General features: G+C 46.9%; 1 protein-coding gene across 5 annotated transcripts in view; it reads left to right on the top strand.

Moving 5' to 3' along the window:
* OSBP2 (oxysterol binding protein 2) overlaps positions 1-22764 on the top strand; it is a 341188-nt gene that overhangs the window by 287209 nt on the left and 31215 nt on the right. For all 5 annotated transcript variants that reach the window (XM_090061927.1, XM_090061928.1, XM_090061929.1 and 2 more), the window contains 2 exons: positions 1710-1776; positions 2478-2645. In XM_090061927.1, the coding sequence (XP_089918053.1) occupies positions 1710-1776; positions 2478-2645 (235 nt within the window). The remainder of the gene's footprint in view (positions 1-1709; positions 1777-2477; positions 2646-22764) is intronic.

Genomic DNA, 22764 nt, shown 5'->3' with positions numbered 1-22764 from the left:
TTGATCAAAGTAGACCTAAGTTCCACTGGGCAAGAACTGAGGGCTGCCGAGAATGTGATGTTGTTTCATTATAGTGTCATGGCTTGCTCCCTCTGCTGGGCTGAGCCATAGGAAGGAATGGGATTTCTTTGCAACTGACTGATTATACACGGTGCAGAATGTGCCCATGGCAAATTGAATCCCTACAGCTCAAGGTAATTCAAGGGCAGGAATTAGAATGGTGTTGGGCCCCAGTCTTGGCATTCCTGTTCTGAATCCCTACAAGCAGAGAATCGCTATGTCCCCTGCATTCTTTCCTCTCCCTTGCCTGGTGTACTTTGGGATTGGAGGATGCCACCATAGTTGGGATGTCAGCATCAGAAAACTTGCCATGAGGAATCCTTCCAGCTCACATGTAATGTCAGTGAATATGTGGAGCCTCTCCCAGCAGTCACGTTTCTCCAAGGTTGGGGTAGGGATGTTTATGATGACACAGGAAGGCAGGGATTGCTCAGAATCTCTGAAATTCAAGCCATTTATCCGACTGAGTTGGTCTAATAAAAGATAGCACATCTGCTCAAAAACCTTGCCTGCCTAAGCCATTTATCCAGCCATTCAGCACTCAGACTTGAAAATTCTACTAGGTGACTGGCTGATAGTCTCACTGAGAGTCAGTAGCAGTCATGGATCACAGAATCAACATAGAGATGGAAGGGATCTCCAGAGCTCACCTAGTTCAGCCCCCTGCTTATGGCAGGATCGTCCATATCCAAAACATCCCCATACATATCCTTATCTCATGTATTCCTAAAACTACACACATCAACCCTACTGCACCGCTTTAAGGGATATTGCCCGAGGACATCAAAAGCACTCTGGCTTGTCACAGGTAAAATAGGGGCACAAGGATTCTCAGTGTCCCACCACAGCAAGGATTATTAAAGTACACTCAAGATGGCCCAGTGGATTCTGAAGACCTGGATTCCATTTTCTGTTCTCTTACAGACTCCCTGTATGGTCCTGGGCAAGTCACTCAGTCCCTCTGAACCTCATCTCCACTGTGAAACTGAGATAATAGCTAAGCCTTACTGCACCAGGAGTTTGGGAGGATAAATGCATTAAAGGGTTATGGAGCTCAGATGCTGTGGTTTGGGGCAGGGCATAGAAATATGTTAAAATGATCCAGGAGCAAGAACTTGGTTGTTCTTGCTTTAACCACTGGACCATCCTTCTTACCTGGAAACCACTTTGTGGGGAGCTTGAAGATGGCCTGGTAGTTTCCTGGGGGTCTGTTTCTCTGTTTACATGACAGCAAGATTATCACAGAGTTGAACCTAAGTTGTTTTGCATTGGTGATGAGATGAGGCAAAAAGCATTACTGATCTGAAAGTCAGGATCTTCAGTGGCATAACAAAATGTTTGAGATTTAAAGGAGAAATAATTTTAAAAAAATCATAAAACATTGATTTCAGTAGCCCGTTTGCACTCCCTGATGTGCACGCTCATGCCTGAGCATAGTCTTTTTATAGCAAGAATAAAAAGAAGTGAGAACTGTCCATGTATTTGCATACCAAGCCCTGCCCACTGCAGCACCTATTATAATAACCTCAAGCTGCCCTTGCAGCAAGCAGAAGATGCCTGTGGGTAAGACAGGTCTTAGCACAGACAGAGCAACAATTCCTGTTCCATTCTCTGCCTTTTGTCACCTATAGCCTTTGTGTTCCCTGCAGACGTTCTGGCAGTAACCTGAGCGGGGCCAGCGAAGGCCACCCTGAGGATTGGACCCTGGAGGACAATGTGAGTGTGTCAGTCTCGGATGGGTAGATGGCCGTGGTGTAATGAAATGGGGGGTGTGGTGAAGGGGCCAGGGATAGACAACACAATTGTGAGAAGAGAAGGCAGCTTCCTTATCATGTTCTCTCCCAGGCCATCAGGATAGAAGGAAATTGTAGGTGTTGAATCTGACAAAGGGAGATGACCAGGAGGCATGTACATGTGAAGGGAGAATGAGGTGGATTGTCCCCTCAACAGCTCCCTTCGTTCACAGTCAGATGCAGTTCTAGTCATACCCAAACATCCTGATGTACTTCTTCCAAATGCATGGCTCTATCTGGGGTTATAGGTGGCTGGGTAAGGCTACCCTGGCATTACAGCCTACCTGTGTCTTTTACTTCCTAAATTAGTTGAGCACTTCTCTAGCTGAAGGCCTGAGAGCCTTGGGAAAGGCAGCTGAGGGCAGTGCATACCCTAAGCAACTGAATCATGGCACTGGCCAGTGTTACTGTTGGGCAGATTTCTGCCCGTTCCAATAGAGAAAGCTTTGATAAGCAAAGGTACCGTGAAATGTTCTGTGCTAACCTTCGTCCGTCCCATTAGGGAAGGGGGCAGGTCACAAGAGGGGATAGCCCTGCAAGCTAGCCTTTACCTACATCCTGCTTTCCACTGTTTGTCACTCTGGCTTTTAGATGTGAAGGTAATTATTTTGCTGCTTCTCCCAGGTGTTTGAGAGCTCAAATCAATCTGGCTACAATGAATCAACTTGCAAAGATCTCCTACCTAAGAAGAGGAGACGGACTCGTGTCCCAGACAAACCCAACTACAGCCTTAATCTGTGGAGCATAATGAAAAACTGCATTGGCAAAGAACTTTCCAAGATCCCTATGCCTGTACGTGAGTCCTCTCTGCCTGACAGTGCTGCTCACTGGTAGGAGGGTTCGCCCACCAATTTAAATACTTCATATAGGCTCTTTACATGCAGGTATATGGGTTTAAGCCATTGAACTGTAAATTGAAGGTGTGCAGTACCTTCTAGAACCGGATCCCAAATGTGAAGATGTGAGGCAGTCCTGTACTGCAGAAGTCACTTTTAGTACCTACAGCCCCACAGCACTGTCAGCTGATATTTAAGCTTTTCAAACAAAGCATTTCCAGGTCAACAAGACCTTTTCATTTTATGTGGTTCAAACATAGTTCCTAATGGACTCTGGTTGATACCATCCAAGCAACCTGGTGCCGTGCAAATGTGTATGGAGCCCTGTTGTACAGAGCTCAAACTTTAAAGAAATTGAGGAGAAAAAACTCTGTGGGAACCTGGAAATTTTTTTAAAAGAAAGATGAGTTCTGCTTTGCTCAGGTGTAGGGATGGCATGTGGCTGGTAGTGGCAGAGGGGGTGGAGGGATGGTGGAGGGACCTGAATGAGGGATGGTTGTGGGGTCTGCCTTAAAGGACAGAAGCATAAGAATCAGTGACATGAAAGTGAAGCAGAGAAAACGTGAGTGGAAAATGTCTCTTTCGTACCTTCCTCTCACTCTATGCCAGTTACTTTCTGCCGAAGGTCAGGTGTTTAATTATTGTATGTACTTGAATAATAGACAACTTCCCAATAATTCATAGATTCATAGATGTAGTGTCGGAAGGGACCTTGTAGATCTTCTAGTCCAACCCTTGCCCTGGGCAGGAGAGAAAACTGGGCTCAAATGAACTCAGCCAGGTAAACGTTGAGCCTCCTCTTAAAGACCCCCAGGGAAAGGGCCATCACCACTTCCCCTGGAAGTTGGTTCGAGATCCTAGCTGCCCTGACTGTGAAGTAGTGCCTTTGGATGTCTAGCCTAAACCTACTGTCTAGCAACTTATGGTCATTATTCCTTGTTACTCTGGGAGGCGCTTGGGGGAACAAGGTCTCTCCCAAACCCCGCTGGTCCCCCCCCACTAAGTTTATAGATGGCCATCAGGTCCCCCCTCAGCCTTCTCTTGCGAAGGCTGAACAGGTTCAGGTCCTGTAGCCTCTCTTCATAGGGTCTGCCCTGCTGTCCCTGGATCATGTGAGTGGCCCTCCTTTGGACCCTCTCCGTGCTGTCCACATCCTTCCTGAAGTGCGGTGCCCAGAACTGGATGCAGTACTCCAACTGCGGCCTGACCAATGCTGCAAAGAGGGGGAGGATCACCTCCCTGGACCTGCTTGAGATGCATCTGTGGATGCATGACAAGGTGCGGTCGGCCTTCCTGACCGTATTCTCGCATTGTCAGCCCATATTCATCTTGGAGTCAGTAATGACTCCAAGATCTCTTTCTGCCACTGTGCTTTCGAGAAGGGAGTTCCCCAGCCTATGGGTATCCTGCTGGTTCCTACTGCCCAAGTGCAGCACTCTGCACTAGTCAGTATTGAATCCCATCCTGTTTTCATTTGCCCACCCCTGTAACCTGTCCAGGTCCTGCTGTAATCTGCCCTTCCCTTCTGGCGTGCCCACCTCACCCCAGATCTTGGTGTTGTCTGCGAATTGAAACAGGCTCCTCTTCACCCTGTCGTCCAAGTCGCTAATAAAGAAATTGAACAGTGCAGGCCCAAGGACCGAGCCCTGGGAGACCCCACTGCCCACTTCCCTCCAGGTTGAAAATGACCCGTCCACCACCACTCTCTGAATACGACCCCTCAGCCAATTTGCTATCCATCTGATTGTGTAGGTGTCAATGCCACAGTCACCTAGTTTTTTAATGAGAATGGAGTGGGAGACAGTGTCAAAGGCTTTCCTGAAGTCCAGAAAGACTACATCCACCGCGACACCTGTATCCAGTGATTTTGTAACCTGATCGTAGAAGGCAATCAGGTTGGTCTGACAGGACCTGCCCCTAATGAAACCATGCTGGTTGCCCTTAAGCATCATCCCTGCTGCTGGCCCATCACAGATGTGCTCCTTGATAATCTTCTCAAAGAGCTTCCCCAGGATTGAAGTAAGACTAATGGGCCTATAGTTTCCCAAGTCCTCCCTCTTCCCTTTTTTAAAGATGGATACCATATTGGCCCTCTTCCAGCACCTGGCCAGAGCATCACAAGTGCTCATAAAGCTGTGCCAGGGGCCCCACAATAACCGCTGCCAATTCCCTCAACACCCTGGGGTGGAGAGCATCTGGACCTGCTGATTTGAACATGTCCAGCCCCTCCAGAAGTTCTCTAACCCCATCCTCTCTAACCCTAGGCTTAGCGGAGTTTCTCTTGAGTCCTTCCTGAATCTCAGTAGGGGAGTCCTGGTCCCTGCACAAGAAAATAGAGGTGAAGAAATTGTTAAAGAGGTCTGCTTTTTCCTCTGGTGCAACCACCAGATTGCCAGGCATATCCTGCAGGGGCCCCACATTATCCGGGGCCTTCTTCATTCTCCCTGTGTATTTAAAAAAAGACTTTTTGTTGTCCTTGATGCTAGCCCTAGTTCCATATCTGCCTTAGCTTTCCTAACAGCCCTCCTACAGACCCGAGTGGTGGAGGAATACCCCTGTTTTGTGATAGCCCTTCCCTTCCACTGGGTGTACGCCTCCTTTTTGGCAATCAGGCATTCATGAATGCCCTTGGTGAGCCAGTGGGGGCTTTTGGGCACTCTTGCCCTCTTTGCTTCTTGTTGGGATTGTCACCCCTTGGGCTTTGAGTATCATCTCCTTAAGGAACGACCACTCATCTTGGGCACCTAGTTCTCCTACCCTGTCGAGGACCCTAGTGCCTCTCCCACTAATCTCCTCAGCTCATTGAAGTTGGCTCTCTTAAAGTCTAAGGCTACTGCCTTGCTGCAGGCCCTTGACACCCTGCGCTGGATGGTGAATTCCAACAAGTGATGATTGCTATCGCCCAGGTGGTAGAGGGCCTGGAGTCCCCTCACCAGGTCCTTGCCTGTGGCCAGGACCAATTCTATATATGGAAAATTAATAAATGTGTTATAATTTTCCAGGTATAGAATCTAATGATTGGAGGTTTGCCTTGAACATGTTCCCCCTCGCCCCACTGCTACAGCAGGGGAATGTAAATCTGGGAGGTCAGGTAGCCCCCTTCCCCCCTCCCCCAACTTCTTTCCCTTGCAGCCCCTCCTGCCTCTCCTTTTTGTCAGACAGGCTGAGAAAGGGGGCAACAGAGGTATTCTGGGTGAACTGTTTAGGGCCTTGTTTGGTGGTGTTTGCAAGACATTTAATGCTGGTGAGGAAACAGGGATCATTGGAAATGGGAAAGAAAGGCATAGCTCAGCTGTGGGAGTGAAGAGGAAGTCAAAATGTATGCAGTGTCTTGGGTCACAAAGACTTGAAAAAGAGTCAGAGCTGAGGGGGATTGTGCGCAATGGGCAGTACTGTACATCTTATTGACATGGGCTGCATTAACCTATTAAACCTGGCGGCAGTTTAATGCTAGACAGTGTATTTAGTGAGGTTTCCTTGTATGTGAATGTAAGACGATGGGCTTTTTTCCCCATGCTGTTTGGGGGGAAAGCATCATTTTGTATTCAAGTAAATACAGTAACTTATTGATCAGCTTCACTTGAGAACAGCTGCTGCCTTTAAGCAAGGCAAAGAGCGTGCTGCCAGCTGGTTAGCACAGGTGAGTTGGCTGACAGCTTTCTTTCCAGGTGACATTCAAAGTAGCAGTTAACATGCATAAAGCCTTAAATGTTTTTGTCTGTTTTGTTGTGTACTGCTAGCACATCCATTTTAAAACAGTAGTCTCATTTGGCTGTCAGCCTGCGTAGCTCCGTCTCATGGCTGTCAGGTATTTTCTACTATGCTGACATTTGCAGGTCAGCCTGTCAGTGTGTGTAACACCATGTACAAAGGCCTGCTGTGGGCACCCAGACAGCTGAGCACAGCAAGGTGCTGCTGCTCAAGGAAGTGCCATTGGGAATGTAGGTTGTCACAGACATTGCTCCATGTGTTTTTGTAGCTGAGAAACCCATAAAGCCAGCTATGATAGAGAGATCGTCTTTCAAGAGAAAACTGTGTATCCAGTGGGATCCCTGTCAGTGCTAATTCAGTTGCAAACATAAAACTATTCCTTTGTTCCTCACTGAATGAAATCAGGTTATGAGACTATTGTCCATTCACATTTAAAGTGCTCTTTAACAAGCTCACCTTTATATGATTTCTCCCTACACTGCACACACTGTGTGCTGCATACACCCACAGCAGTCTGGGTATGCTGTATGCGTTAGTGGATTTACCATTCTGTTGAGCTTTTTTATTTTGATGTATCAAAAGGACTGGGTTCAGGTTTCCTTGCCCTCCCTCCATCTCTTTTTTAATAAGTGCGGTAGTATCTGATTAGCTGGGATATTGGCAAGCAGAGATATTGAACTGCCAAAGGGTGGAAGCCAGGGAGCACAAAAGAGGGTTTAACTGCAAGCTCTGATTTGCTTGTTCCCACATCTGGAACTGCAGTTCCATTGAGCCTGGTGGGGCAAATAGGCAGGTCAGGAGGCAGTACGTTGTCTGGACATAGAGCCTTTCTGGATAGAGTGGAATATAAATCCCTCACACAACAGTAGCTGCTGCTAATAAAGTGTGAAGACTTCTGCCTCCTCTTGGGGGAAGATGTAGAAACAGCCGCTTGGTGTACCTGGGAAGGAGGTTAGGTCCCACCTTCTCCCTTGCCTGGCTTAGAGATAGAAGTAGAAGGCAAGGTAGATAAATTGTATAGACTAATTAAATAAAACATATATAGAGCACAAACTTACAGAAACTCGAATTGACTTCATCAGATGCTAGATCAGAGGTAGGAGGGTCAGCAGCAGCTCATGAGGGAATGGATGGGCAAACATGCTCGTTGCAGCATGAGACTAGAAATGTGAAGGCCCGGAAAAAAAACAGAAAAATTCAGGAAAAAAAACCATTTTTTTTCTTTTTCTTTCAAGGCCTTTTTTGTTTTTTTCTCTGAAAAATTGGAAAAATGGAAAATTTTTGGAAAAATTAAAATCTCATGAAATATTTTCTTTTAGAATGATGAATAAAATGTTTAAGACAAGGTGTTCGTATATTTCTGCCCTCTACTTACCAAAAATCTTTTGAATAAGTATATAATAGGAAGACTTTTTTGTAAGACTATCTACAGTATCAGATCATTGCAATTCCTGTACACCGAGGGCGAGCAGTACAGTACAAGTCTCAAATGCAAGAGCAAGAAACATTTCTGCCCCCAGGGCACTGCCATTTTCACAAGAGAAGGAAGGATTCAGTGCCTTCTTTGCTTGTGGCCTTCCTCTATTGTTGACTTTTTATCTAGAGGTTGGTGGATCTTTTCCTGTCCTCCGGTCTAGGCCTCAAAGGACTGTGACTGGACACTGGCAGCAGGATTCATTTGTTCCTGTACAGATTAGAAACAAGGAGCGTATTGTCCTGCTTGCTCAAAAGCCTCAGGAGAGGAGACAGAGCAAGTCAAAAGGTTTTGGAGTTGGAAGGAACCTGCCTCCTCTTGGCGCCGTGACCTGGAGATCCACGGAAGTACAGAAGTGGCACAAAGGAGCTGAAAGAAAGTATACTTCTTCATTGAAAGGTAAGCGTTTAAATTTGTCTGAATTCAGTATATTAAACTATATTTTATCTGTATTAGTATATTTTCATAACTGATATCATTCATAATTGAATTCCTACTAATTGATGTTTTGTGACAAATCACCCGACCTTAGCAGTGAGGTGAGGCTGCAGGGCAGGGAAGTTGTTCACAGTTAACTCTGAGGAGGCCTCTCCTCCATCCATTACTAAATTTGTACATGATGTAGCTTAGTGTTGTTTATATATGCAAACTAGCCACTAAATTACATTTTTCTTTTTTCTCCCTCAGCAAAATGGTACGACCAACTTCTAGCATATGGAAGCATTTCCACACTGCAAGTTATTCTGAGAACAAAATGTGATTTGCAAGTACTCTCAAATGAAATATGCACTTCCAAATGCTACTAGGATGACCAAACACATCCTTGTATGTAAGAAGTGTCCTACAGACATTAAAAAATCCTTCATGGGTGTAAGTGAGGGAGGTAGATCACGATGATTAAAATGCAAGTAGCTCTTTCCAACGTTCTCAATTCAGAAGTCCTCCTGCTGCTGCTGCTGCCTCTTCTTCTATAACATCAGCATCACAAAGGGTTGCCCAATCAATATCCTCAAATAATCAAATATATACAAAAGACTCTCAATAGCTTCATTTGTAGACAAGATGACACCTGAAGATCGGGAAAGAAATTGACTAAGTTCTTGCAAGAGCAATATGCTCTTCTGCGACATCATTGTCAATAACTGAAAATGCATACTGGCAGGAATCTTTTAAACTACTTAGACCATCATACCACTTGCCCAGCAGACATTCGTTTGAGCAAGCCTCGTTTACAGTTAGAATAGGAACGTGTAATGCAATCGGTGCAAGGAAAAATCAACGAAGAACTGTGTCTTCAGTGCTTACAGATGGATGGACAGATGTGCGGGGAGAAGGAATCATAAACTTTGTGATAACACCTAACCAGTTTTTTTACAGAAGCATTGAAAAAGGAGAGAACAGGCATACTGCAGAGTATATCAGTAGTAAAATATGTGAAGTCCTACAGAAGGTTGGGAGTGGTAAATTATTTGCTTTGCTGACTGACAATGCAAGTAACATGAAAGCAGTATGGGAGATTGTAATGGATAAATACCCACATGTTACTGCAATGGGATGTGTACCCCATGAGCTAAACTTGCTTCTTAATGACATCATGAAGTGGGACACTCTGCAAAAGATCTATAGAAGAGCAAAAGAAGTTATAAAACATGTAAAAGCTACTCATATTGTAGCTGCAGTCTTTAAGAAAAACCAGGAAGAAAAGAATGCAAAGAATAAAATAATGACACTCAAAATCTGTAGTAAAACTAGATGGGGTGGAGTGGTGATCTCATTTGAAAGTTTACTAAAAAACAAAGAAGCTCTTCAAGAAACAGTAATCACTGAGGATCTTAAAGTACCCAGAAGTGTAATGAGGATGTCTTCTGGGTTCAGTTGCAGAACTCCCTGAAGATTCTAGAGCCAATTTCTTCAGCAGTCATTGCATCTGAATCAGACAGTGCACTTTTGTTAGACATTCCTTACAAAATGGTCCAGGTAAAATAAACTGTTTTTGATTTCATAGATTTCATAGACATTAGAGCTGGAAGGGACCTCCTGAAGGGCAGGAAGTCAGCTGGGGTCATAGGATCCCAGCAAGATAAGCATCCAATTTGCTCTTGAAGGTGTTCAATGTAGGTGCTTGAACAACCTCCGATGGCAGGCTGTTCCAGACCTTGGGGGCTTGGCCAGTAAAGAAATTCTTCCTTATGTCCAGCCTGAAATGGTCTTGCAGTAGTTTATGACTATTCGACCTCGTCATCCCTTGCGGGGCTCCGGTGAACAAACGTTCCCCCAGATCCTGGTGGTCACCCCTGATAAACTTATAGGTGGCCATCAGGTCACCCTGAGCCTGTGCTTTTCCAGGCTAAAGAGCCTCATAGATCTCAGCCTGTCATCGTAAAGTCTGTTTTCCTGACCTCTGATCATGCATGTAGCTCTTCGCTGGACTCTCTCAAGCTTCTCAACATCCTTTTTGAATTGTGGAGCCCAAAACTGGACGCAGTACTCCAGCTGCGGCCTCCCCAAGGCCGAGTACAAGGAGAGAATGACATCCGGGGATTTGCTTGAGAAGCATCTATGGATGCAAGCCAGCTTTTTGGTCGCTTTAGTAGCTGCAGCATCACGTTGCAGGTTCATGTTCATCTTGTGGTCAATGATGACCCCCAAGTCTCTTTCTTCCGTAGTGCGAGCCAGTGTAGCACTGCTGAGCCTATAAGGATGCTGCAGGTTTTTCCTCCCAAGGTGGAGAACCTTGCATTTTTCAGTGTTAAGCACCATCAGATTCTCGTCCGCCTATTTGCTGAGCCTGTCCAGGTCAGCCTGGATCGCCCGCCTGTCTTCAGGCGTGGATGCTTTGCCCCAAAGTTTGGTGTCATCGGCGAACTTGGCCAGTCCGCTTCTGACTCCAATGTCCACATCACTAATGAAGATGTTGAACAATATGGGTCCAAGGACAGAGTCTTGGGGACCCCACTGGTTTCAGGGCACCATGACGATTGACTTCCGTCAGTTACCACCCTCTGGGTCTGACCACGGAGCTAATTTCCCAGCCAGCGGATCGTGGTGGACCCAAGGCCACAATTGGCCATTTCACCAAGAGGTGATCATGGGATACCAGATTGAATACTTTTTTGAAGTCAAGATATAGGACATCAATCTCTTCTCCCTTGTCCAGGTGATAGGTCACCTGGTCATGGAAGGAAATGAGATTGGTTAAGCAAGACCTACCCACAACAAACCCATGCTGGCTATCCCTCAGGATGATGGCATCAGACAGTCCATTAAAAATGGCCTCTTTAATAAACTTTTCTAAGATCTTCTCTGGGATACAAGTCAGGCTGATGGGCCTATAGTTTGCAGGATCCATTTTCCTCCCTTTTTTGAAGATAAGCACCACATTGGCCTTCTTCCAGTCTTTGAGCAGTACACCAGAGCGCCAGTTCTCAAAGATCCGTGCCAGAGGCCGAACTATGAGGCTCGCCAGCTCCTTGATTACCTTGGTGTGTAGATTGTCTGGCCAGCTGACTTGAAGGTATCCAGCCTCTCAAGGTGTTCCTTTACAAGGTCAGCATTGATGGAAGACAGGGTATCTCCCTCACGCAGACCTCCCTGTTCCGTAGCGGGCATGGGCATCCCATGGGACTGATGAAAGACTGATGCAAAGTACCATTTAATAGGTTGGCTTTTTCCTGGGCGTCACTTGTCCCATCTGGTTCAGCAGAGGTCCAATGTTGCCATTGTTTTTCCTCCAGCTCCCCACGTATCTGAAAAAGGACTTTTTATTGTCCTTGATGCTCAAAGCTAGTTGGAGTTCAGCTGCAGCCTTGGCTTTCCTGGTTTGCTCCCTGCAGGACTGGACCAGTGTGGAATATTCATCCTTGAAGGTGAATCCCGTCCTCCATCCTTTGTAGGCCTTTCTTTTTAGCCTCAGGAGGTCTGCTGAGAGATCCCTGGAGAGCGAGGGAGGCTGCTGTGCCCTCCTGTTGCCTTTCCTCTGAGATGGAATAGAACTAGCTTGTTCACTGAGAAGTGCTCCCTTGAGGAGCAACCACTCTTCTTGAACTCCCCTCTCCCTGGGGTCGTGGTCCCTTAGGGCCTCACTGACAAGCCTCCTGAGCTTGTCAGACTTGGCTTTCCTGAAGTCAAGGAGAATCTAAGTGCATCACCACTTAGAAGTACAGAAGAAAAAAAGAGAAAGTCTTTATTAACAGACAGGAAGAATTTTGCTGCCAATCAATTCATGTTGCTGCAGAGCTCTTGGATCCAAGATTCAAAGGCACATAGCACCGCTACTGCATTTGACTGAATTACAAAACAAACAACACACTTAGGACTTGATGTTGGAAAAGTACTTTGAGATGTTGCAGAATACAGAACATCTTCAGTATTTGGTCCAGGAATGCAGTCTGGGACTCTGCCAAGCATAGCCCTCCTGCAGCATGGTAGCAAGGCCTTTGCATTACACAGCCCTTGATGCCGCTTGTTTCTGGCCTGTTTCAGATTCCTCAAACTTCTGCGAGTGAAAGAAACTGGTCTATATTTGGAAATACTTGCACCAGATCAAGAAATAAATTAACATGTGAAAAAGTAGAGAAGGTTGTCTCAATCCGGGGAAACCTTCTGTCTTCAGAAGTCCATGAAGTTGATAAAAATGAAGGATTCGAAGAAGCAGAAACTGCTGATATTGATAGCTCAGAAAATGAGACTGATTAGACAAAGTTTCATGTGGCAAAATTTGTATTGAATGAGACTTGGGGTTTTTTTCTTACTTTTTTTCTCAGCTCTTTTTCTAAAAATGAGTGCTTTCTATATCTGCTTGACACTGTGGAGGAGACAAGTCCAGAATACATAGTAACTTTCTTTGTTTTACTACAGTGTTGATGGTTTCTTCTATTTTCAACTTTAATGTTTGCCTGCTTCTCATAAACTGGCAGAAACTGAGAGTTCAGCAGCTTGTAGCTCCATTTGTAATAAAAATGTAAAACATTTTAAAGTAAATTCAATTAGTATATTTGTAATTATTGTCTGAATAAGCTATATTGTTAAATTTAATAAATATACCAAACATAATAATTTTTTGAGCAAACCAAGCAAACATAATACATTTTATGTTCCTAAAGTAGCAAAGTGAATTTAGATCATGGGGGCGCATGCTGTTCATGCCCACACTCCTCCACTTCCTGGCTTCCTGGGGCAGATGCTGGTCCAACAGCTCTTCAGGGAGCTCCCAGTGAGTCAGCCTTCACCTTGTCTTCCTTCCCATCTCCCACATGAACAACAGCCGTCTTCCTCTTAAGCTCTGCTCCCTTGTATATGTTCTAAAGCAGGGGTGGCATAGAAAGCATAGCAGGGGAAGGGGACTGAAGTGGCACTCAGGGAGGGTGCTGTTAATTTGTTGCATGTCTGCAAAAAAAAAAAAAAAAAGGTGCCCCTCCTACTTTTCTAAAGTGTGAGAGCTCAGTGCAGTCATGGCATTGTCCCATAGAAGGGGGGGTTCTAATGCCATACATTGTCCTGTGGAAGAGGTGCATTCTGGGTAAAATCAGGAACACCCAGGAGCAAATAAGACTCCATAAAAGAGGGAGAGCTCTTTAGAGTGACAGGTAATGGAAACTTTTTGTACTGTGGACTGCTGAATGCAGGCAACAGTGCAACTACCCATGAACCTTTAGCAGAGTCTGTTTTTCTGTTGTTAGACATTTCAATCAGAAAATAATTGAATGATTTATTTGGTCTTTCCGGTGCCCAGAGCACAGCTGCATTTCAGGCAGAGCAGCTGCTGCTACGCATGGGCCCTTCAGCAGAATGAATCTGCATCGCTAATTTTTTGTTTTGTTTTGTTTTTCTGGTAATTGGTTCTTACATTGTGACTGTTATATAAAGGAGCATTTAAAGCCAGTCAGTCAGTTCAGCCTGATTTCCTCCCTTCCCCCCGACTCCCCTCTTTTGCCCTCTGTGGTTAATGGTTTGTTTCTGTGTGTCTGCTCAGCAGTGTGTGCAGGCAACCACAGAGGAACTCCTTCCTTTTGGTAAACTTGTGGGTTTGGGTGCGCAGGTTGCTGCAGAAGGATTGCCTTGTACTTGTAAATTGGATGCCTGGCATACCATGTGTTATTCTGGACTCTCAAATTCCACCCCTTTCCCCTGAAGGGTTTTCTCCCTTTTCGAGGCTCCCTTGACCTTATCTGTGCTATGGTGATGGTGTGCCCCAGCCAGGATAAGGCAAAGCATGTCCCAACCCACACTGGCAGACATACTCCAAATCACAAAGTTTGCTAGTTAAGCTTCTCCGGGTTTGTTCAATCTGTGTTTGTTTTCAAGCCATCAGTCTCCAGTGGGCCTGAAAACTGCTGTTGGGAAAGAATTCCCAAGCAGCCTTACTTGCAGACCTCTGGGTTTAGAGTGGACATGGGTGTGCAGGGCAGACTCTTCACCAGGACCTACCATCAGAATTATATAGACAAGCCCACCAAGGACTATCTTGGAAGGTGCCAAGCTAAGTGAAGCCCTTAGTGGAATTCTTTTTCCCTTTTATGCATATAAATAGCACTGTCTAGCTGTGTTTTTGGTACGTATGCACATGTAGCAAGTATTTTATCCCTTCAGTGCAGTTGAAAAATGTGTTGCTATAAACTGAACATGGGCAATAGGTTACACCAGGGGTTGTCAACCAGGGGTACGTGTAGCTCTGGGGGTACTTGGGAAGCTGCCAGGGGGTACACAGCAGCAGCGCAGAGAAGCGGGGGGTACTCCTGGTTCCACTGCCGGCACTTCCGGTTTTGCCGCCAGTGCTTCTGGTTTCATCGCTGTATGTGGGGGATCCCCCTCCTGTCCCCCTGCTTGTCAACTGGCCGCTGGGGACTCCCTGCTTCTTGACCGGCTGCCAGGAGTACACCAGCCAAAAAAGGTTGAAAACCCCTAGGTTACGCACTGGCCGGAGGCACAGCTACATATTATGTGGGCATTCTGGATGCATGCCTGCATCTAAGTCATGAAAAAGCAGGCAGCCAGGTACCAAGGATAGGTAAGTGCTAAGCTCAGGAAGAAGAGGAGGGCCTGCCTGTGTTTTAAATGGGCACGTACCCAGGGAGCTACAGACCCAGATTTAAAACTTCCCTCACTCAGAGGGGGTGTGAACCTACATCATTCTAACGTCTTAACCAAGGTTCAAACCACCACACTCCATTTTTCAGGGCCTTCTGTAGTGCTCTTGTTAAGGCTGACCCTCTAGGCAGCTAAGAGAAGGAGATATGTAGGACCAGAGGATGCAAGTCAGAGGACTCAGTGAGATGGTTATTGTCCTGGTGGGAAAGGGACCCTGGATTGTAGCCTAGAGTCTTATTTCAAACTGCGCAGAAACTTTTTCACTGCACTGCTCTCCATTCATTGTATTTTTTGACTGTTAAATGCAAGGGACAGTGATTGAGCCTCAGAAGGAGGGCTGGAGAGACCTCTGGTTAATGCCTAACCTGTAGTGTGGTGGTTTGAGTATTGTGCTATGAAGTCAGAGAGATGTATGTAGGTTCAAGTCCCTGCTGTCTGAGGGAGGCCTGTAAGACAGTTTTCCTGCTTCCTGAGTGATTACCCTAACCACTTGGCTCTTGGGAGTGAAAGATGAGAGTTGTGTTCCCTTTGAAGGAGACAGGGCCTGACAGTTTGCTTGCTTTGGGCCTGGCTTTTAAGAATATTGGTAGTGGCATTGTGCCAGTATCCTCTTTTTTGGTTTCTGTGGTCCCCCCCATAGCATGGCTGATTTACTTTTGGGGGTGGGGAGTCTGAAAGTTTGCTACTCCATGAAGATGAATATTGGGGTCCCCTGTTTGTGTGCATTTGCTGCCATCTGCTTTAGCGTCAACTTCTTAGAGTTTTTCTTTCATTAGAAATGGGGTGCAGAGAGTCCTATCTTGAAAGTAAAGTCCCTAGCTGTTACTCTGGGTCAATAAACATCCTTGTGGAATCCACAGATGCCTTGCAAATGAACTGTAAAGCTGTGGAGAATAACTTCCGTCTGGGCAGATGAATCTGTTTTCAGGAGCTCTCTGAATCACAGAGCAGAGGTTCTAAGGTGCATGACACTGAAGGATGTTCCCTAGCCTTTTAGCATACTCTCATAGCTAATGTTGATTTAAAGTTGTCTAAACCTCATACCTATTGGCCAGCTACATTTAAACCCCTACTCTCAGTCCTCTAGGCACAGTTCAACCCCGCCCTGCGATCTCTTTTGGACTTTCAGAAGTTAGGTGAACGCAGCCTCCTTTACATTATACCTAGCTCACTCTTATCTGCAGTGTGTTTGGCATGTACCTGGACTGGCAGGCCTGTAGCACAAGAAGTCTGCCAAGAGCAATCCCAGTTTCCTCTTCTTGAATTCTGTGCCCAACTTCCTCTATTGCCTGTAAGTGGAGAGTAGCCTGAAGGAGAGAGAGGTAGTCTGCAGACTTATTTCTGTTTTGTTTTGTTTTTCTGGTAATTGGTTCTTACATTGTGACTGTTATATAAAGGAGCATTTAAAGCCAGTCAGTCAGTTCAGCCTGATTTCCTCCCTTCCCCCTGACTCCCCTCTTTTGCCCTCTGTGGTTAATGGTTTGTTTCTGTGTGTCACCTACAGGCCTCACACACAGGGCCTCATAATGAAACATAGGATACATCTTAGTGCTGTGCTCAAGAAATAGAAATCCAGTTTGGGCTCCTTAGGTGTGGGTTTGCAACAGTGACAGAGAAGGAGACTCAGCTCACATGGCTCAGGATTTCATAGATTTCATAGACATTTGGGCTGAAAGGGACCCCAGAGGATTATCGAGTCCAGCCCCAAATTGAGGGCTGGATTATTGAGGGCTACCTCTGTGTTGACCCTAACTATCACTACGTCCTCTTGGAACCCCCTTCAGGTAGTTGAAGGCTGCTCTTAAGTCCCCCTCCGCCTTCTCTTCTCCAAACAAAATAAGCCTAATTCCTTCAGCCTCTCCTCAGAAGTTATATGCCCTAGCCCCCTAACCATTTCCATTGCCCTCCATTGGACTCTCTCCAATTTGTCTACATGCTTTCTGTATTGGGGAGCCCAAAACTGGACACAGGACTCGAGATGTGGCCTACCAATAACAAGTAGAGGGAAGAATCACTTCCCTTGATCTGCTGGCAGTGCTCCTAATACAGCCCAGTATGCTGTTAGTCTTCTTGGCAACAAGGGCACACTGTTGGCTCATGTTCAGCTTATTGTCCACTGTAACCCCCTGGTCCTTTTCTGCAGAGCTGCTGCTTAGTCAGTTGATTCACAGCCTGTATCAATACATGGAATTTTTCTATCCTAAGTGCTGGACTTTGCACTTGTCCTTATTGAACCTCATGAGATTTATTTTGGTCCAATCCTTCAATTTGGCAAGGCCTCTCAAAATCATAACCCTACCCTCCATCATATCTACTACTCCCCCTCAGCTTGGTGTCATCTCCAAACTTGCTGAGAGTGCACTCAATCCCATCTTCCACATTGTTGATGAAAATATTGAACAAAACCAGCCCCAGAACTAACCCTTGGGGCATTGCACTTCATACTGGCTGCCAACTAGCCATTGATTATTAACTTCTGAGTCCAATGCTTCAGCCAGTTTTCTATTCACCTTACAGTCAGTTTATCCAGCCCATAATTCCTTAGCTTGCTTGCAAGAATGTTGTGGGAGACTGTATCAAACGCCTCACTAAAGTAAAGGTATATGACATCCACTGGTCTCCCCACGTCCACAGAGCCAGTTATCCCATCAAGATAGGTGGTAGAAGTTTTGACTTATGGGGTGTAGCCCCCCCCCCCAAGCGCAGGCCAGAGGTAGGGCTGTAAGGCAGCCTGGCTGAGGGCTTCCAGCGTTTGCAGCAGGGGTGGGGAGGGAGTGGGGCTGAGGCTGGGGTTAGGGGAGAGGCAGGTGCTGAACAGCCAGTGAGGCATGGGACTGCTTGTGTGGGGGGGCATGGCTCCTGGTGCTGGCACCCCCCGCTCCAATGAATCCACCACCCTGCACTGGTCCCAGCCCCGCACTGCCCGGGGACAACTCAGGGTGGGTGCAGGGGTCCCGGGGGCTCCATCCCCTGCAGCCTGGCAGTGCAGCTGAGGCTCCTGGTTTCAGTGCCACCCAGGCAGTGCAGGGCTGGGGCCGGTGTGGGGCTGGGGGCAGCGGATTTGTTGGTGCAGGGGGTGCCAGCGCCGGGCAACAACCACAGGCACAGTGGAAGGGGCGGCTGCATGGTTGCAGCAGGCCCTGGCCCCAGTCTTGATTCTGGGCCCGGCTGGGCTTTGCTCCCTCCTGATCCCTGCCCAGTCCCAGCCTCAGCCCCACTCAGTTGCTTAGTGGTGATGGCACCTGCCTGGGGAACCCTGGGCCAGATCCTGGTCCACCAATTAGGCAGTTAAGTGGACTTAAGCATCTAAGTGAAATTCTGTTCCACCCCACTTGAGACCCAGAAAATCCCATTAATGTTTTGGATTTGGAACAACCACCATCTAACCCTTAAGATGGAGTTACAAAAAAGCAGCACCTACTTTCTGTATTAACAGTTAAAACTATTTATGAAGAGGTAAAATCAATGTGTGTAAGTATCAAAAATTGAAGTTACATGGCTTTCTATGTACTATTTAGGCCCATAAACTGAAACAGGATTTAACTCTTGGATTTTCAGACTCCAGTGGATATGCTAGCTGGTACTTTGCCAGGTAAAATACTGCTCATAATTAATCCTACTAAACCTTCCCAAAAAACTCCCTCAGGGAAAGCTCCTTGGAAACAAATTTTACCTTTTATAGACTGTAGGTTCCGAGATACCTATGGGCCAGTCCTGTAAATGAGCAGTGGTATAGCTCTAAGAAACTACTCTCCTGCTGAAGATGATGGGCAACTGAAATTTATGAGAACTGGCAAGGCAGCTATAGAATTTCAGCAGTAAATGTATATTATTGTGACACTGTCAGAGAATGGAAAGAGATTCAGATTCATTGTTCCAGCCAGGCTAGGCTTGACCTATAGCTCTGTAGCCAAATACCCGCTATTAGTGAACATACCAATTCCTGTCTCTATTAAAGAAGGAAACAGTCTGCTAAAGCAGCTTATGCATGTTGTCAGATAACTTGTCCATGTTTTTCCTTCTTTGAGTTTATACTCAGACAGACTCTTATTAATGGGTATGTTTGTGTCCTTCCCTCACAATGATTTTCCAGCAGAAGGCAAGGTAGATGTGCCCCTTATAGACTAACTGAGATACAGAGTGAGAGCATAAACATTTGTGAACTCAAGCTCACTTCATCAGGTTCTGTGGAAGGACAGCATAGAGCAGTATACAAAGTGGAGTAAGTGATTTGAATACAAAAAATGGGAAGGGAGGAAGGAGAGGAAAGTGGGGAGAATGACAGCGCTGAATGAGGCATATAAGAACCCATACGAGCAGAGGCGTCACACAATAGCTTATCCAGATAATGGGATAAAAATCCCATTTTTTGAGACGGGATATTGTCTGTAAGCCAGGACGGGTTTCTCCCCCACAGCTACCTTGAGGTGGTCATCCTTTTCCAGGAGGGGTTGGAAGTCATTAGTGATGTGTCTGAGATGTTCAAGTTGAGGCCTGTAGGTGACAAACAGAGACATTCTATTGTCTTTGCCCCGGGGTTGGTACTGTAGCAGATTGGAGTGAGGTCTGAGTCTGGCTTTGTTGATTTGAGTGTCTACATTCTGGGGATTGTACATAAGAACTGTCATTTACTGAGTCAGACCACAGGTCCATTTTGCCCAGTATCCTGTGTAACACAGTGGCAGAGAGGGAATGCTGAAAGGGAGAGTGAACTGGATATGACCAGGGTCTTTTCCACTATTCCTCTCTCACTTGTAGATTCCAGCATTTAAGGTCTAAGAAGTTCCGATTCAGAGGCTGTATCCCTAACTCTTGTGCTCAATAGCTACTGAAATAGCTAGGAAGCCCAGTTCCAAATCCTTAAGATACACATCCCAGTTGGTAGAATCAGAGCAGATATGGTTATAAAGTAAAGTTTGGCTGAAGATAATGTATCTAGTGGTATGCTTAGACTGCAAGTTGGTAGCCTGAAGGTAGTTGGTTTAAACAGGGACTACAGATTCTTATCCCATCACCCGGATTAGCTTCTGTGACCCCTTTGCTCCTATGGATTCTTTGCTAGTATGCCACTCTCAGCACTACCTTCCTCTCTCTGCCTCCACCTTTTGTATTCAAATCAGGCACCCCAATTTGTACACAGCTCTATGTTGTCTTTTCACAGCATTTGATGAAGTTTAACTTGAGTTCACAAACGTTTATGCTGCATATACATCTCGGTTAGTTTATAAGTTGCAGATCTGCGCTGCCCTCTGCCTGTCTTCAGACTAACATGGCTAACTATCTTTCTCCTTTCAGCAGACACACCCACAGTCCTGGGCTGTCCATTAGAATCACTGTTGAAGATCAGTTTCAGATAGGAGTTTGAAGTGCACAGAAATGTGCTCCAGACTTAATGTTCTCTTTTAAAAATACCAGCAGCAGCTGCCTGTCTGGTGCCAAGAGAGGAGCAATTTGCACCTTTCCTATGGATCAAATTGTTCCGAGAGTCACTAATGCAGAGTCAGGAATCTGAGAGCAATATGCTGTGCCTTCCCAGCAGCTTCTTCTGTCAGCCTGTGGGAATTAAGTATAGTAAAGCTTAACAGGGCAAATCAGTCCAGACAGATTTGCAAGGTTGCTCTCCCTGTTAAACTGCTCAACAAATCACCATGTTGTAAACAATCCAACTGGATCTAAGGAATAGTGGCCACTGCTGTTATCTCCCTACAGTCAATACATTGGGAAGTTTGTGGATAAGGGGCTACTTTTCACAAGGTGCCGAGTTCTTTCAGCTCTTATCTAGAGTTGGTGATTGAGAGTGTGTGGGACCTGCAAACTTACACCTCAAATGAGAGTCTTATAAGCTAGGGACAGGCCTTCAAAAAGCCTGAGCCGGAATTGATTCAGTATTTGCAGGTTAGTCTGACTTGCAGCGCTTCATCCGATTTGGAGGTGCATAGACATTCCCTTTTCATTCCAGAAATGTAGGCAAATGCCTGCAGTGGCTCAGGCTAGAAGCTGGAGGATGATAGAGCAGCCCTCCCTTCGCTTCCATGGGGCTGAGCTGAGGCAGAGTGTGGCCAGGCCCCAGCAGGATGCTCTGATTATTCCTCGCCCACAAGCAGCCCAGCAGGGAATGTTTATCACCCCTAACTCAGTGTTTATCAACCCATTAGGAAAACAAAGCCTCTCTCCATTAACTAATGGAGCTCTTTTTAAACATCTCTTCTTAAACAGCTTTTCAAAGGAAGGACATTAAGCTACCTGTTGATTAGCTTTAAAAAGCCTGTCTGTTTTTGTTGTCTCCTACAGCACGTACCATACCCAGCATGTGGTATGCTAGCTAAAACTGAGGTATCTGCATAATGTAGGGATCCTGGTTTTCCCTGATAAATAACTGCAAATTCTCTGACAAAAAATAGCAAATTCTCTGATAAAACCCTAAAAACCTTGATGAAAATTAAAGGCCCTCAACAGCCCTCCCTGGCCTGCTAGTGCCCCTCACTCCCCCCCACAGCCTCCCCAGCCATGCTGGTGCCCTTCACTACCCCAGCAATATTTCCCCAAGCCCCACAGACACACACATTCAGGCACAGACACACACACCCCAGTGGGTAGGGTGGGGGAAAAGGAAGAGGCTGGGGGGACAGAGAGAATGGGAGGGAGAATGGGGGGGAGGGTGTGCGGGAAGGCAGGTGGGGATGGAACACACCCAGAAACATGGTGGCAGCATCTTTCTCGGTGCCATCCCAGACTTTTCTTCTTTCCTGGGGGAGGGGGAGGGGCGCGCTGGATGCTGTCAGCCCCACGCAGCACATCTCTGCACCTCCCCACCCCTCACCTCAGCTCTCCATGCCAGATCCCAGGAGAAGGGCCGGGGAGCCAAGTCCAATGGTGCCCTTCTGCAGGCCGCACACACACTGCCTGGCCAGACAGGAGTGGGGAGGGTTCGCACGCAGCAGCTGGCACCACCACTGTACCACCACGACCAGTGCTGTGCCCTGCGCTACCTTCCCTCAGCCTCTATCCGCTGCCGGCCAGGCACTCCGCAGGAAGGCAGCATGGGGTATGGCAGCGGCAGTGTTGGTGCAGTGTCAGCTGCCATGTGCAAACCCCAGCTCCCTGCAGTGTGCTGTGTGCCGGCAGCAACTGGCACGCCCCCCCTTCTCTCCAAGAAAAAAAGGTAAGTATGGGAAGGCACCGAGGGAGATGCCACCACTGTGCCCCCGGGTGCGCTCTATCCCCGTTCGCCTGTCCACCCAGGCTGAGGGAGGGAGAGATGTTGGGGAAAGCCCCACATGGAATGCCCACCTGGCTGGTGGCACATGGAACCGGAATGGTGCTATTGGCCTGACTGAGCTCAGAGCCTTCATGTGTGGCTTCTCTTAAGGGCAGATAGTGCGGCTCTGGTTCCAAATGTGACCGCTGAGTGGGCATTCCATGTCTTCCATCAACAGCTCCCAGTTCCCTAAGGCCCGATCCAGCTCCCTGCAGGAATGCCCGCCAGTGGCATGTAGAACCCGAGTGGTGTGGTATCGGCCCTTAAGGGAAGCTGCACTTGGAAGCGCCAAGCCCAGTCGAGCCAATAGTGCCACTCACGGTCTACATGCAGCCGGCTGGGCACTCCATGTCTTTCACCAGCACTTCCCTACTCCTCAGCCGCCAGCCAGCTTTCCCCACAGCCAGCTTCTCCCTCCCCAGCCCTGCCCCACAACCCCCCAGGCCTCTGCAAGCCCCACTTACCTAAACTTATAGGCTTCAGGAAGGAAAGTGATCCTGAAGCAAGCCTTGGGACTGACTAAGAGCCTCAGGCCCTGCCCTTCCC

The sequence above is a fragment of the Crocodylus siamensis genome, chromosome 9 (assembly GCF_052110815.1).
Source record: "Crocodylus siamensis isolate JL-2025a chromosome 9, ASM5211081v1, whole genome shotgun sequence".
Taxonomy (NCBI): Eukaryota; Metazoa; Chordata; order Crocodylia; family Crocodylidae; genus Crocodylus; species Crocodylus siamensis.
Note: the sequence above shows the minus strand (reverse complement) of the source record. Positions and strands in the feature narration are given on the sequence as shown.